The sequence below is a fragment of the Macaca thibetana genome, chromosome 6 (genome assembly GCF_024542745.1).
Source record: "Macaca thibetana thibetana isolate TM-01 chromosome 6, ASM2454274v1, whole genome shotgun sequence".
Lineage (NCBI taxonomy): Eukaryota > Metazoa > Chordata > Mammalia > Primates > Cercopithecidae > Macaca > Macaca thibetana.
The window spans coordinates 42,348,865-42,365,112 of NC_065583.1; the positions used below are offsets into that span (position 1 = coordinate 42,348,865).

General features: G+C 43.5%; 2 protein-coding genes across 2 annotated transcripts in view; one reads left to right on the forward strand and one right to left on the reverse strand.

Moving 5' to 3' along the window:
* SIL1 (SIL1 nucleotide exchange factor) overlaps positions 1–16,248 on the forward strand; it is a 430,788-nt gene that overhangs the window by 15,907 nt on the left and 398,633 nt on the right. The window lies entirely within an intron of this gene.
* Positions 1–16,248, reverse strand: part of PAIP2 (poly(A) binding protein interacting protein 2) — a 29,192-nt gene that overhangs the window by 3,874 nt on the left and 9,070 nt on the right. The window contains exons 2-3 of the mRNA XM_050795099.1: positions 1,941–2,104; positions 1,093–1,272 (exon numbers count right to left, since the gene is read on the reverse strand). Of these exons, the coding sequence (XP_050651056.1) occupies positions 1,093–1,272; positions 1,941–2,078 (318 nt within the window). The 5' untranslated portion in view covers positions 2,079–2,104. The remainder of the gene's footprint in view (positions 1–1,092; positions 1,273–1,940; positions 2,105–16,248) is intronic.

Here is a 16,248-nt window from a genome sequence, read left to right on the forward strand (position 1 = left end):
GATAATATTGTGTGTGTTTTTAAATTATTAATTCTTTAGGACATTTAAGTACCCTAGGGCAACATCAGGACTAAAAGCAGGGGCTAGAAGTCCATTTAAGACTAGCTCCACAGTGTTGCCAGAAGTGATTCCATGTCATGAGACTCTGCTTCCATCGTAAAAAGCAGCACAATTTCTTTTTCCTTTTTTTTTTTTTTTTTTGAGACAGAGTCTTACTCTGTCACCCAGGCTGGAGTGTAGTGGCGCGATCTCGGATCACTGCAACCTCTGCCTTCCAGGTTGAAGCAATTCTCCTGCCTCAGCCTCCCAAGTCGCTGGAACTACAGGTGCCTGCCACCATGTCCAGCTAATTTTTGTATTTTTTTTTCTTTTTTTTTTTTTTTTGAGTCAAGAGTCACTCTGTTGCCCAGGCTGGAGTGCAATGGTGCAATCTCCACTCACTGCAACCTCCGCCTCCCAGGTTCAAGTAATTCTCCTGCCTCAGCCTCCTGAGTAGCTGAAATTACAGGCATGCACCACCAACCCAGCTAATTTTTGTATTTTTAGTAGAGATGGGGTTTCACTATGTTGGCCAGGCTGGTCTTGAACTCCCAACCTCAGGTGATCCACCCACCTCGGCCTCCCAAAGTGCTGGGATTAAAGGCATGAGCCACCATGCCCGGCCAATTTTTATATTTTTTATTTATTTTTTTTAATGGAGTTTCGCTCTTGTTGCCCAGGCTGGAGTGCAATGGTACGACCTCGGCTCACCGCAACTTCCATCTGCCAGGTTCAAGAGATTCTCCTGCCTCAGCCTCTTGAGTAGCTGGGATCACAGGCATGTGCTACCATGCCCGGCTAATTTTGCATTTTTAGTAGAGATGGGGTTTCTCCATGTTGGTCAGGCTGGTCTCAAACTCCTGACCTCAAGTCAACCACCTGCCTCGGCCTCCCAAAGTGCTGGGATTACAGGCGTGAGTCACCACGCCCAGCCAGAAGCAGCACAATTTCTGAAGGGGAAGAAGATGCAGAATTCTTAAATAGATGGGAACTGGCTTTTCCACTTATGCAAAAGTTGCACTAGGTCTTAAAAGATGAAAAATAAGTTTTTACCACAAGATCTTCCAGAGAAGAGCCATCACTGATAACAAGGTCATTAAACTGGTCTTGGATTTGGTCCATAGTTTGTGGGAGATCTCGAGCTGGAATAAACCATTCATGCTCTTCTTCCTCTTCCAGCATTTCTTGGAAACAGCGTTCAATAAATTCTTCTTCCCATAACTCCTCTTCTATCTAGATTTATAATAAAGATAATTTGTAGCACACTTGGTAGATATCACTAGGAATGGCTTAAAATATCTTGAACTAAACCATTTAAAGGCACAAGGTCACACTTTCTTTTCTGCTTCTGTGCTAAGGAAAAAAAATGCTTACCATAATGACCTGCGAAGATCTGTTTAGGGTTTTTCTGTTTTTACTTTTATTAGTAGAACATTCTTTTTTCCATTGAGAGTGGCAGGGAAGAAGTAAAAAGAGATGCCTGTCTCTTTTTTCTGTGCCTGTCTACTCCTGACTCCTAAATTCTCTTGACTTTCACAGCAATCTGACTGGCGTATCTGACTGGCGTAAGGCAGTGGTTTCCAAATCTGATTGCTCACTGGAACCATCTGGGAGCTTTGAAAAAGTTTTCCAGGCTCCACCCTCATCCTCCTGATTCAGAATCTCTAGGGTGGGACCCTGAAACAAGCTCCCCAGGTTATTTCCATAAGCAGTTAAGCCTGGTAGTAATCAGCAGCCAAATAAGTAGGAGTGGTGGCACATCAGTCTACATACTTCATACATAAACACATTTCACGGACAAGATAAACACATCAAAGATAAACACATTTCACGGACAAGTACAATCATATTGAGGGCCGGAATGGACTATGAAAAAGAACATGTTTGTACAAAAAACTAACTTGTCTGTTGAATTCTTCTTCATTTTCCATCCACATGTACTCTGCAAATGGATTGTCATCTTCATGAGAATGACCGTTAATAATCACATCTTCATTGATGATGCTTGGGCTAGTACTGCTGCGACTTGGATCTTTCATGGCTGATGTTGGTTGTCGTTTTTAACCTTAAAAGAACAACAACACAGTTAATTTACTTATTTATTCAGGGTTTTTTCTTTTTGAGACAAGGTTTCACTCCATCCAGGCTGGAGTGCAGTGGTGTGATCATGGCTCACCACAGCCTTGATCTCTTGCCTCAGCCTCCCAAGTAACTGGGACTACAGGTGTGCACCACCACACCACCCAGCTGAATTTTTTTTATTTTTTGTAGAAACAAGGTCTGTGTTACCCAGGCTGGTCTCGAATTTCTGGGCTCAAGTGATCTTCCCCACCTCAACCTCTCAAAGTGCTGGGATTATATGCATGCGCCACCGGGCCCAGCTGATTCTTTCAGTTCTTAATGAGCATCTGTTTATTAGCAGGCATCATGAATAGGTGTTAGAGGCAGATGATACACGGTAAGTTGCACAATTGGAAAGCTTCATATTTTTTTTCCAAATGATTTTAATGTTTTAATAGGAGAGGATAGCTAAAACATCTAATGTTTTCCTTTTTGTTGTTTTTTTTTTTGAGATGGAGTTTCACTCTGTCACCAAGGCTGGAATGCACTGGCATGATCTTGGTTCATTGCCACCTCAACTGCCCAGGTTTAAGCAATTCTCCCACCCCAGCCTCCCAAGTAGCTGGGATTACAGGCACGTGCTACCATGCCCAGCTAATTTTTTGTATCTTTAGTAGAGACGGAGTTTCACCATGTTGGCCAGGCTGGTCTTGAACTCCTGACCTCAGATGATCTGCCTGCCTTGGCCTCCCAAAGTGCTGGGATTACAGGTGTGCACCACCGTGCCTGGCCACATCTAATGTTTTCTGATAACAGTAAATGAAGTACATCAGTTGCTTACATGGGACTCTCCAAACCATCCAATTTATATTTTATATTACATATCACTTGCTTTATAAAGCAAGCATGGTCGGCCGGGCACAGTGGCTCATGTCTATAATTCCGACACTTTGGGAGGCCTGGGCAGGTGAATCATTTAAGGTCAGGAGTTTGAGACCAGCCTAACATGGTGAAACCCTGTCTCTACTAAAAATATAAAAAAGGTCAGGGGCAGTGGCTCATGCCTGTAATCACAGCACTTTGGGAGGCCGAGGCGGGTGGATCACCTGAGGTCGGGAGTTCAAGACCAGCTTGACCAACACGGGGAATCCCCGTCTCTACTAAAACTACAAAATTAGCTGGGGTGGGGGTGCATGCCTGTAATCCCAGCTACTCGGGAGGCTGAGGCAGGAGAATTGCTTGAACCTGGGAGGCAGACGTTGTGGTGAGCCGAGATCAAGCCATTGCACTCCAGCCTGGGCAAAAAGAGTGAAACTCCATCTCAAAAAAAAAAAAAAAACTAAAAATGAAAAAATTAGCTGGGCATGGTGGCACATGCCTGTAGTCCCAGCTACTCAGGAGGCTGAGGTGGGAGAATCACTTGAACCCAGGAGGTGGAGGTTGCAGTGAGCCGAGATCGCACCACTGCACTCCAGCCCAGGCAACAGAGTGAAACTCCACCTCAAACAACCACCACCGCCGCCGCCGCCGCCAAACACAGTCTGGAAGACTGAGGCATCAAGTCATCAAGTGATTAAATGATGAAGAACAAATTCAATTTTTAAAAACTGACTTCAAAAAGTCCAGGGATTGAAAGTGAAAACAGATTTTTTTTTTGAGACAGAGTCTTGCTCTGTCGCCCAGGCTGGAGTGCAGTGGTGCGATCTTGGCTCACTGCAAGCTCTGCCTCCCAGGTTCACGCCATTCTCCTGCCTCAGCCTCCCGAGTAGCTGGGACTACAGGCGTCTGCCACCAGGCCCGGCTAATTTTTTGTACTGTTTTAGTAGAGACGGGTTTTCACTGTGTTAGCCAGGATGGTCTTGATCTCCTGACCACGTGATCTGCCCGCCTTGGCCTCCCAAAGTGCTGGGATTACACACGTGAGCCACCATGCCTGGCCTAAAACTAACAGATTTTTAATAACCTCTCAGGTTCTTCAGGTATAGTTCTGATCTCTCCTTCATAGCCCATTCTGTGTCTGCTTTTTCTCTAGGTCCATGTCAAGTTCTGCCATGTCTGGATTTCCTCACTGTACAGTGAGTTTCAGGCATCTAGTATCTTTTTTTTTTTTTTGAGACAGGGTCTCATTGTGTCACCTAGACTGGAGTGCAGCAACCTCCGCCTCCCAGGCTCAAGCAATTCTCCTGCCTCAGCCTCCAGAGTAGCTGGGATTAGAGGCGTGTGCCATTATCACCCAGCTAACTTTTGTATTTTTGTAGAGACTGGGTTTCACCATGTTGGCCAGGCTAGTCTTGAACTCAAGACCTCAAATGATCCACCTGTCTCGGCCTCCCAAAGTGCTGGGATTACATGCATGAGCCATCGCGCCCAGCCCAGTCCAGTATCTTTTCATCTGAGTATAAGTTGTATCAAATACAAGCCTGATGTCTTATACTACTCAATAGCTGATAACATGATCTAACCTAATTGATACATTGCAGGCTAAATATTTGAAGCACAAGGTTTCACATTCTAAAATATTCCAATTCATTAAGTTTGAAATCGCTAAAAATAGGTTTACATAAAACAATTCACCTGTACATAAACTCAAGCAGTATTGTGACTTGTGCCAAAGAAAGGTCTAATGAGGTCTGCTTAGTTCAAATTTATCATAATCAAGTAAAATACTAAATCTAAAATCTCCTACTGGAAATATATGTATTTTTTTTCCCTTTGGGATACATTTCAGGGAAAAGACTAGTCCTATGTGTGTTGCCTGGCCCTTTAAATTTTATGGATTTACCCTTAAGAGGACATAAGCGTAATAAAAATCCAGAGCTGTTCATGTAATATGACAAATACTAGATACGAATGACAATAGGATCACAGTGGTGAAAATTTTAATTGTTGAGAGGTCATCAACTAAAAATTTCTGGGAACTTCTGTCCTAGCTATAATATGTATGTCTACAAAAGAAACGCAGGCCGGGCTCTGTGGCTTACTCCAGTAATTCCAGCATTTTGGGAGGCCAAAGCAGCCGGATTGCTTGAGCCCAAGAGTTCGAAACCAGCCTGGGCAACATAGTGAACCCCATCTATGTACTACAAATACAAAAAATTAGCTGGATGTGGTGGTGCATGCCTATAATCCCAACTATCTGGGAGGCTGAGGCAAGAGAATCACTGGAAGCTGGAAGGCAGAGGTTGCAGAGAGGCGAGATCACACCACGGCATTTCAGCCTGGGCAAGAAAGCAAGACCCTGTCTCCAAAAAAGAAAAAAAAAAAAAAAAAAAAGAAAAAAAGAAAGGCAGACAGAAACAAGCTGGGCACGGCTCCTGCCTGTAATCCCAGCACTTTGGGAGGTTGACAGGGGTGGATCGCTTGAGCCCAGGAGTTTGAGACCAGCCTGGGCAATATGGCAAAGCCAGGTCAGTGGTGCATGCCTGCAGTCCCACTTGGGAGGCCAAGGTAGGAGGATCTCCTGAGCCTGGGAGGTAAAGGTGGCAGTGAGCTGAGATAGTGCCACTGCACTCCAGCCTGGGCGGCAGAGCAAGACCCTGTCTCGAAAAACAACAATGCAACGAAACAAAAGAAAGGCAGAAACAGACTCAGAGTTATGTGCTACGGTGATGGTAGAAAGAAAACATGAGGCTGGGCGCAGTGGCTCACGCCTCTAATCCCAGCACTTTGGGAGGCCAAGGTGGGTGGATCACGAGGTCAGGAGTTCAAGACCAGCCTGACCAACAGGGTGAAACTCTGTCTCTTCTAAAAAAATACAAAAATCAGCTGGACATGGTGGCGCATGCCTGTAATCCCAGCTACTCGGAAGGCTGAGGCAGGAGAATCGCTTGATCCCGGGAGGTGGAGGTTGCAGTGAGCCAAGATTGCGCCATTGCACTCCAGCCTGGGTGACAGAGCGAGACTGTGTCAAAAAGAAAAAAAAGAAAAGAAAATGATAGTATGATTTGTTAGGAAATTGAGGCACTTTAGCAGACAAGACAGAAAAAAGACAATGAATATTATTTTTATCATTAAACTTGGATGAAAAACTGTTTTGATAGCAAGTCTTGACTAAATAATCAGTTCCTCTAAAGAAAAAAAGGCGGCTAGGTGTGGTGGCTCACGCCTGTAATCCCAGCACTTTGGGAGGCCAAGGCAGGCGGATCACGAGGTCAGGAGTTCAAGACCAGCCTGGCCAATATGGTGAAACCCCGTCTACTAATAATTAGCTGGATGTGGTGGCGCATGCCTGTAATCCCAGCTACTGGGGAGGCTGAGGCAGGAGAATCACTTGAACCTGGGAGGTGGAGGTTGCAGTGGGCCAAGATTGTGCCACTGCACTCTCCAGCCTGGGAGACAGAGTAAGACTCTGTCTTAAAAAAAAAACTTAGCTGGGTGTGGTGGTTTACGCCTGTGGTCCCAGATACTCAAGAGGGTGAGGTGGGAGGATCACATGAGCCCGAGGTTAAGGCTGCTGACAGCCATGATCGCACGCCACTGCATTCCAGCCTGGGCAACAGAGCAAGACCTCATCTCAAAAAAAGAATTTACTATTTTAAAGTGTTTGATTCAGTGGTTTTAAAACCACCACCACTACCTAATTCCAGAACATTTTTGCCACCCCAAAAAGAAACTCCATACCCATCTGTAGTCACTGTCTATTTCCTAAGGCCCCCAACAGCAGGCAACCACTAGTCAGTCTACTGTCTGTCTCTACAGATTTGCCTATTCTGAACATTGCATATAAATGGAATCATAAAATATGTGTCCTCTTCTCATGTCTGGCTTCTTTCACTTACTACAATGTTTTCAAGGTTCACCTATGTTGCAGCAGGTATCAGCATTTCATTCCTTTTAATTGCAAATAATATTCCATTATATGGAGATACACATTTTGTTTATTTACTGTGATTAATGAACATCTGCGGTTGTTTCCACTTTCTGGCTATAAATATTGCTGTTATCGCTATTTATGTACAAGTTTTTATATGAGCATGTTTTCAGTTCTCTTGAACCCAGTGTGTTCAATGCTAGTCAGTCTTTTAGCTATACATTTTCTTTTTTTTTTTTTTGAGATGGAGTCTCACTCTGTCACCCAGGCTGGAGTGCAGTGGCACGATCTCGGCTCACTGCAACTTCCGCCTCCCTGGTTCAAGTGATTCTCCTGCCTCAGCCTCCTGAGTAGCTGGGATTACAGGCGTGCACCACGCCCTGCTAAGTTATGTATTTTTAGTAGAGGCGGGGTTTCATCATGTTGGTCAGGCTGATCTCGAACTCCTGACCTCGTGATCCGCCCGCCTCTGCCTCCCAAAGTGCTGGGATTACAGGCGTGAGCCACCACTCCGGGCCTCAGCTATACATTTTCAACTGTGACAGAAACAATGAGCAAAAAAGGTGGCTGACTCCCTCCCTACCACCAGACACAATCCTCACTCCAAATCCTTTTCCCAAAAGTAAGCACTGCTAATATTGTATACATTTTTCTTAAAAAGTAAACACATATTCAACAATAGTATTGTATTTAAGGGCCTTACAGTCATCATCTATTTAATACTCACAAAAGTCCTGTGGTTGTAGGGATTATGGCCAAATTCATTTCCATGACAAAGAACTAAGTCTTAAGTAACTTGTTCCAGGTTACACAACTACTGAACAGTGGAGCTGAAATTCAAGTCAAGTAGCCTGACTCTAAAACATGCACCAGGGCCCAGCACTTTGGGAGTCTGAGGTGGATCTCCAGACCCAGCTGTTCAAAACCAGCAGGGGCAACATAGCGAGACCCCTATCTCTACAAAACTACTAAAAAGAACTGCCAATGCAATGATAAACTTCCAAAGAAATGCTTAAGAAAAAAAAAAAAAGTTCAATTCTGGTAAAATACCTCTGTGGTATTTTAAACTACCCTGGTGCCATCTCCCACTTGGAGCTTGGTAAGCCTTGAAGACAACAGCCTGTGTTCTTGGTACAAGTTGGAGGTAGCAATATAAATATTATTTTTATTTTTTTTGAGACGGAGTCTTGCTCTGTTGCCCAGGCTGGGGTGTAGTGGCATAATCTCAGCTCACTGCAACCTCTGCCTCCCAGGTTCAAGTGATTCTCCTTCCTCAGCCTCACGAGTAGCTGGGACTACAGGCACGCGCCACTGCGCCCAGCTAATGCTTGTATTTTTAGTACAGACGTGGTTTCACCTTGTTGGCCAGGATGGTTTCGATCTCTTGACCTCGTGATCCGCCAGCCTCAAGCTCCCAGAGTGTTTGGATTACAGGCGTGAGCCACAGCGCCTGGCTGCAATATAATATTAACAAAGAACTCTGGTTGTTTTGACCTGGCTCCCTGAAGGACTGGCTCAAGAGTTTGCTGTGGGGAGTGGGATGGGGCAGTAGCACACATATTTGTCAATAACAGTTAAGGGTAAATATAGTAGCAATAACAGGGCAAACAATTAACACAGTAAAAAGCCTGGGAAGAAAGGCTGGTGAAGGAGATGCTTTGAGAGTAAGAGCTTTGAAAAGCTCCCACATATTCTGGTAGTCCTAGAAAGCCATGGGCATGTCAGTGCTGAGCAGATATTCAGAAAAGACCTGAAAATGCCCTAAGTTTTCACCTCTGGCTGAATTTCAGGCTCTGCCCATGCAGCAAGTGAAGGCAAAGGCAGAGTTGTTGAAGGTGTGCCTCAACACATCCACAGGACCCATATGCCAAGACTAGGGGAGTTGCTTTTTGCTTCAAGGCATTTTAAAAAATCTGTCAAATTACTAGCTCACCACTAAGCTAATGGAAGAGAGACTTCAATGGCCACACACACAAAAAGAATACAAATTTTACTAAACTCTTTCAGAAAAGGTACTAAAATGACAACTACAATAAGTGGCAACAAACCTGGGGAGAATCTAATTTCCAGAATCGCCACATTATATCATTCAAAATGTCATTTTTTTTCCTTTTTTTTTTTTTTTTTGAGACGGAGTCTTGCACTGTCACTCAGGCTGAAGTGCAGTGGCTCGATCTCAGCTCATTGCAACCTCCACCTCCCAGGTTCAAGTGATTCTCCTGCCTCAGCATCCCGAGTCGCTGGGACCAGAGGCGCGTGCCAGCACACCTGGCTAATTTTCTGTATATTTTTAGTAGAGACGGGGTTTCACCATGTTGGCTAGGCTGGTCTCGAACTCCTGACATCAAATACTCCACCCACCTTGGCCTCTCTCTCAAAGTATTGGGATTACAGGCGTGAGTCACCGTGCCCAGCCCACAATGTCATTTTCAACAAAAAGTATAAAACATGCAAAGAAAAAGTATGACTCATACACAGGCAAAAAATAAATTAATAGAAACTGTCCCCAAGGGAGCCCAGATATTAGATTAGACAAAGACTTTATTTATTTATTTATTATTTTTGAGGACGAGTTTTTTGCTTTTTTTGCTCAGGCTTGGCGTACAATGGCGTGATCTTGGCTCACTGCAACCTCCACCTCCTGGGTTCAAGTGATTCTCCTGCCTCAGCCTCCCGAGTAGCTGGGATTACAGGTGCCCGCCACCATGCCTGGCTAATTTTTGTATTTTTAGTAGCGATGGGGTTTTGCCATGTTGGTCAGGCTAGTCTTGAACTCCTGACCTCGTGATCTGCCTGCCTCGGCCTCCCAAAGTGCTGGTATTACAGGCATGAGCCACCATGACCGGCCGACTTTATTTATTTAATGTATTGTTTTTGAGACAGAGTTTTGCTTTGTCACCCAGGCTGAAGTGCAATGGCATGATCTCAAGTTCATTGCCCCCTGGGTTCAAGTGATTCTCCTGCCTCAACCTGCCAAGTAGCTGGGATCACAGGCATCCACAACCATGTCTGGCTAATTTTTGTAGTTTTTAGTAGAGACGGGGTTTTCACCATGTTGACCAGCCTGGTCTCAAACTCCTGATCTCAGGTGCCTCCCAAAGTGCTGGGATTACAGGTGTGAGCCACCGCACCCAGCCTATTTATTTATTTATTTATTTATTTTTTGAGACAGAGTCTCCCTGTGTTGCCCAGGCTGGAGTGCAGTGGCTTGATTTTGGCTCACTGCAACCTCCGCCTCCCAGGTTCAAGTGATTCTCCTTCCTCAGCCTCCCAAGTAGCTGGGATTACAGGCGCCTGCCACCACACCCAGCTAATTTTTGTATTATTTTAGTAGAGACGGGGTTTCACCATGTTGGCCAGGCTGGTCTCGAACTCCTGACCTCAGGTGATCTGCCCGCATCAGCCTCCCAAAGTGCCACTGTGCCTGGCCAAAGACTTCAAATCAAGTATATTAAATACGTTAAAAGAGCTAAAGGAAACCATGTAGAAAAAAATAAAAGGAACCATAGAATGATGTCTCACCAAATAGAGAATATCAATAGAGACAAATAATGGGCTGCGGTGGCTCACGCCTGTAATCCCAGCACTTTGAGAGGCCAAGGCAGGCAGATACCTTACGTCAGGAGTTCGAGACCAGCCTGGACAACATGGTGAAACCCCGTCTCTACTAAAAATTCAAAAAATTTAGCCGGACATGGGGGTGAGTGCCTGTAATCCCAACTACTTGGGAGGCTGAGGCAGGAGAATAGTTTGTACCCAAGAAGTGGACATTGCAGTGAGCAGAGATCGTACCACTGCACTCCAGCCTGGGCAAGGCAACAAGAGTGAAAACTCTGTCTCCAAAATAAATAAACAAATAAATAAGTAAAATTAAAAAAAAAAAAAAAAGACAAATAGAAATTCTAGAGTTTAAAAGTACAACTGGGCCAGTCGTGGTGGCTCATACCTGTAATCCCAGCACTTTGGGACTCTGGGAGGCTGAGGTAGGAGGATCACAAGGTCAGGAGTTCAAGACCAGCCTGGCCAACATAGTGAAACCCCGTTTCTACTAAAAGTCCAAAATTTAGTCAGATGTGGTAGCACGTGCCTGTACTCCCAGCTACTCAGGAGGCTGAGCCAGGAGTATCGCTTGAACCAGGAGGTGGAGGTTGGAAGTCATAGTGAGCTGAGACCATGCCACTGCACTCCAGCCTGGGCAACAGAGCAAGACTCCATCTTAAAAAAAAAAAAAAAGGTACAACTGAAATGAAAAATTTACTAGAGGGGTTCAATAGCAGATATGAGCAGGGAGAAAAAAGAATCAGCGAATTTAAGGAAAGGTCAATTGAGATTTATCCAGTCTGAGAAGCAGAATGAGGAAATGAAGAAAAATGAACAGAACGTTGAGAGACCCAGGAGACATCGACTGTGCCAAAATTTATATAATGGAATTCCCAGAAGAGAATAGGTCAGAAACATTTGAAGAGATAACAGCCTAAAACTCCCCAAATTTGATAAAAAGACACAAATCTATGTATCTAAGAAGCCCAATTAACCCCAAGTAGGATAAATTCAATATGACCCATACCAATACACAATACAATCGAATTGTTGAAAGACAAAGAGGGCATCTTGAAAACATCAAGAGAAGCAACTCATTACATACAAGGGATCCTCAATAAGATTAACAGCTGATTTCTCACCAGAAACCATGGAGGTCAGAAGGTAACATATTCAAAATGCTGAAAGAAAAACAATCGAACCAAGAATTCTTTATCTGGCAAAACTACCCTTTCAAAAATGAAGGAGAAATTAAGTCATTCCCAGATAAGCAAAAATGGACAGAGTTTGTCACTAGTAGACCCGTCCTATAAGAAAAGCTAAAGTGAGTCGTGCAGGCTGAAAGAACTCAATAGACATTAAACTGAATCCACACAAAGTTAAAATGCCAGTAAAAGTAACTTATACAGGTAGACACAAAAGTCTGTAATAACATATTTTGGCTTATTACTCCTCTTTCTTTCTACATTATTTAAAAGACAAGGCTGGGCACAGTGGCTCATGCCTGTAATCCCAATACTTTGGGAGGCCGAAGTAGGTGAATCACCTGAGGTCAAGAGATCGAGACCAGCCTGGCCAACATGGCGAAACCCCGTCTCTACTAAAAATACAAAAAAATTAGGTGGGTATGGTGGCAGGCACCTGTAATCTCAGCTACTCGGGAGACTGAGGCAGGAGAACTGCTGGAACCCAGGAGGCAGAGGGTACAGTGAGCCGAGACAGTGCCACTGCACTCCATCCCAGGCCAACAACATTGAGACTCTGTCTCACACACACACACAAAAAGACAAATGCGTAATACAAGAATTATAAATCTATGTTAAAGGGCATACAATGTATAAACATGTATTTTGTAGTAACAAATTACAAAATACATGTAATTATTTTGTAATTACAAATGTAATAATGGTGGGGGACACTAAGCTATAGTCTTTTGGATACACTTGAAACTAAGCTGATATTAACGCAAACTGAATTGTTACAAACTAAGATGTTAATTATAATCTCCAGGGTAACCCTTAAGAAAATAATACACAATAAAAATGTGTACAACAGCTGGGGTATATTATCATCCTATTCAGAAAAAGCCAGAAACAAATGGCTTCAATATCCCAAGAGTCAATGAACTCAAACCTATATATGTTGAGGGTCTTCCCTGGCTGAGAGAATGCCTTTCTCCAGAACAAAAATAATTAAAACTTAGAAGAAATGCTGGACACACAAAAGAAGGAACTAATTTGCTTGAATGACCTTTAAGGACCAAAAGCACGTAATGACTTAACAATATAGTAAAAAAACAAACTCTAGTACAAATAAGTCACAGAGGAAAACAAAAACACAAAACTGAGAAGTCGACTATAGTCATCTGTTACTTTTGTTTTTTTTGAGAGGGAGTTTCGCTCTTGTTGCCCAGGCTGGAGTGCAATGGTGCGATCTCAGCTCACCACAACCTCCACCTCCCGGGTTCAAGGGATTCTCCTGCCTCAGCCTCCCGAGTCGCTGGGATTACAGGAATGCGCCACAATGCCCGGCTAATTTTGTATTTTTAGTAGAGACGGAGGTTTCTCCACGTTGGTCAGGCCGGTCTCAAAACTCCCAACCTCAGGTGATCCACCCGCTTTGGCCTCTCAAAGTGCTGGATTACAGACAGGCGTGAGCCACCGTGCCCGACCTCATGTGTTACTATCTTATCTTTGGCTCATGCCTCATTCTGACCTGCTATACCACTGGCAGGCAGGCTGGGCGTGGTGGCCCACGTCTCTAATCCCAGCACTTCAGGAGGCTGAGGCAGGCAGATCACCTGAGGTCGGGAGTTTGAGACCAGCCTGACCAACATGGAGAAACCCCATCTCTACTAAAAACACAAAATTAGTCGGGTGTGGTGGTGCATGCCTGTAATCACAACTACTCGGGAGATTGAGGCAGGAGAATCACTTGAACCCAGGAGGCTGAGTTTGCGGTGAGCCGAGATCGCTCCATTGCATTCCAGCCTGGGAAAAAAAAGGCAAAACTCCGTCTCAAAAACAAAACAAAACAAAACAAAAAAAACAAAAAAAAAAAACTGGCAGGAATTAACCGAGAAAGCCAATAATTTTTCCCCAGGTTTCTTACATCCTGTATTTGTTTCAAGGCATATTATGCTTTAAAACCCTAAAACTGTCAGAAAATATATAAAAAATAAAAAAGATCAGTATTAATCTCATGCAAAGGAGATAACACGTTTTGATAACACAGCAAGACTAACTCAGAAAGACTAGTTTAATGTATCTAGTAGTCATTAAAATATATGTAAATCAGATTTTCCTAGTGAAAAATCACAAAAGAAGTATGGAGTACCTCTTACCCAAAATGCTTAGAACCAGAAGTGTTTTGGGTTTTTTTCAGATTTTGGAATACTGTATTATACTTGCAGTTGAGCATCCCAAATCTGAAATTCTGTGTCATGTTGGCATTCAAAAAGTTCTGGACTTTGGAACAGTTATCAAATTTTCAAATCGGGATGCTCAATCTGACATAAACAGTAATTTTTCACTTTAAGCTTTCAGTATTCATTTGAAAATTTTTGGACAGCGGGGTCTTTGCACAAATTTAGGATCAATTTTGTTAGGAACGCAAGCACTGATGTGCAGGCCGATGCGGGAGGATCACTTGGGATCAGGAATTCAAGATCAGTGTGGGAAACATACCAAAACCCCATCTATACAAAAAACATTTTAAATTAGCTGGGCATGGGGGTGTGCACCTGTAGATCCAATTACTTGGAAAGCTGAGACAGGAGGATTACTTGAACCATGATTGCACCACTGCACTCCAGCCTGGGTGATAGAGCAAGACCCCATCTCTCAAAAAAAAAAAGTGACAGGGATGAATGTAAAAAGTACATGCTACCTACAAAAAAAGAAAAAAAAAAAAAAGAAAAAAAAAGTTAGGTGTACAAATGTCTAAAGTGTATGTATTTTTTCCCTCTCCATCTCTGATCCTATCATAGAGGTAATTCATCAATGTTAACAGCTTAATATGTATCCTTTCATAATTGTTTATATAAACATGCATAAAGCATTTCTGTATTTTAACAGAATTATATTAAATATATTACATACAATCTTCCCTAGTCAACAGGTATTGGTATACTTAACTTTTTTTTTTTTTTTTTTTTTGAGACGAGTCTCGCTCTGTCGCCCAGGCTGGAGTGCAGTGGCCGGATCTCAGGTCACTGCAAGCTCCGCCTCCCGGGTTTACCCCATTCTCCTGCCTCAGTCTCTGGAGTAGCTGGGACTACAGGCGCCCACCACCTCGCCCGGCTAGTTGTTTTTTTTTGAGACAGAGTGGGCTGGATCTCAGCTCACTGCAAGCTCCGCCTCCCGGGTTTACGCCATTCTCCTGCCTCAGCCTCCCAAGTAGCTGGGACTACAGGCGCCCGCCACCTCGCTCGGCTAGTTTTTTGTACTTTTTAGTAGAGACGGGGTTTCACCGTGTTAGCCAGGATGGTCTCGATCTCCTGACCTCGTGATCCGCCCGTCTCGGCCTCCCAAAGTGCTGGGATTACAGGCTTGAGCCACCGCGCCCGGCCTTAGTTTTTTTGTATTTTTCAGTAGAGACTGGGTTTCACCTTGTTAGCCAGGATGGTCTCGATCTCCTGACCTCGTGATCTGCCCGTCTCGGCCTCCCAAAGGGCTGGAATTACAGGCTTGAGCCACCGCGCCCGGCCTACTTCACTTTTTAATGGATACAACACCACTTACTGAACCACCTCCTTCTGATGTACACTTACGTTCCCACTTTTTGCCATTACACACAATCCTGCTAAGATCACCTTTTTTTTTTTTTTTTTTTAGTAGAGACGAGGTAATAGTGCTTCCTATAGGATATATTCCTGTAAGTGGGAATAACTGTGTCAAGGGCCATGTGTATTTTAACTGTAAGAGATGACAAATTATTTATAAAAATGTGGCAATATGCATTCCTATTATACTATTTGGGTGCATCCCTTCTGCTGTATCTTCAACAATTTCAGATATTATATATGTATTATATTTTATTTTTGCCATCAGATGAGCTAAAAATGACATTTGTTTTCCTTTACAGCTTCTGGAAAGTCTTTTTCCACAATGAGATTACATTTCCTGTATTTTCTCTCAATATTTTTATAGTTTCAAGTTTTTACATTTAAATCTTTAGTTCATGTAAACATCTGAGTATGTGAAGGATCTATATTTTTCCATATAAATTACATCATCCCCCACTAACTAATGAGAGCTTATTCCTCATGTTTATCATAATTAAATTCCCATGTCTGTATCTATTCTGAGATTCTTTATTCCGTAATTGTGTATTTCTATACCAATATCAAAAAATGAAAGAATACAAGGAACACAAACCTTTCATCTAGATTCATCAAACAGCCTTTTGCCTGTTTTCTCTACTTTTTTTTTTTTTTTTTGGCTTAACCATTTGAGAAGTTGCAGGCATGATCTTTCAACCTCAACTATTTCAATTTTTTTATTTTTATTTTATTTTATTTTTTTTGAGACAGAGTCTCACTCTGTCACCCAGGCTGAAATGCAGTGGCACGATCTCGTCTCACTGCAACCTCCACCTCCCAAGTTTAAGTGCTTCTCCTGTCTCAGGCTCCCGAGTAGCTGGGACTACAAGCACATGCCACCACGACCCACTAATTTTTGCATTTTTAGTAGACATGGGGTTTTGCCATGTTGGCCAGGCTGGTCTCGAACTCCTGACCTTGTGATCCATCTGCCTCGGCCTCCCAAAGTGCTGGGATTACAGGTGTGAGCCACCAC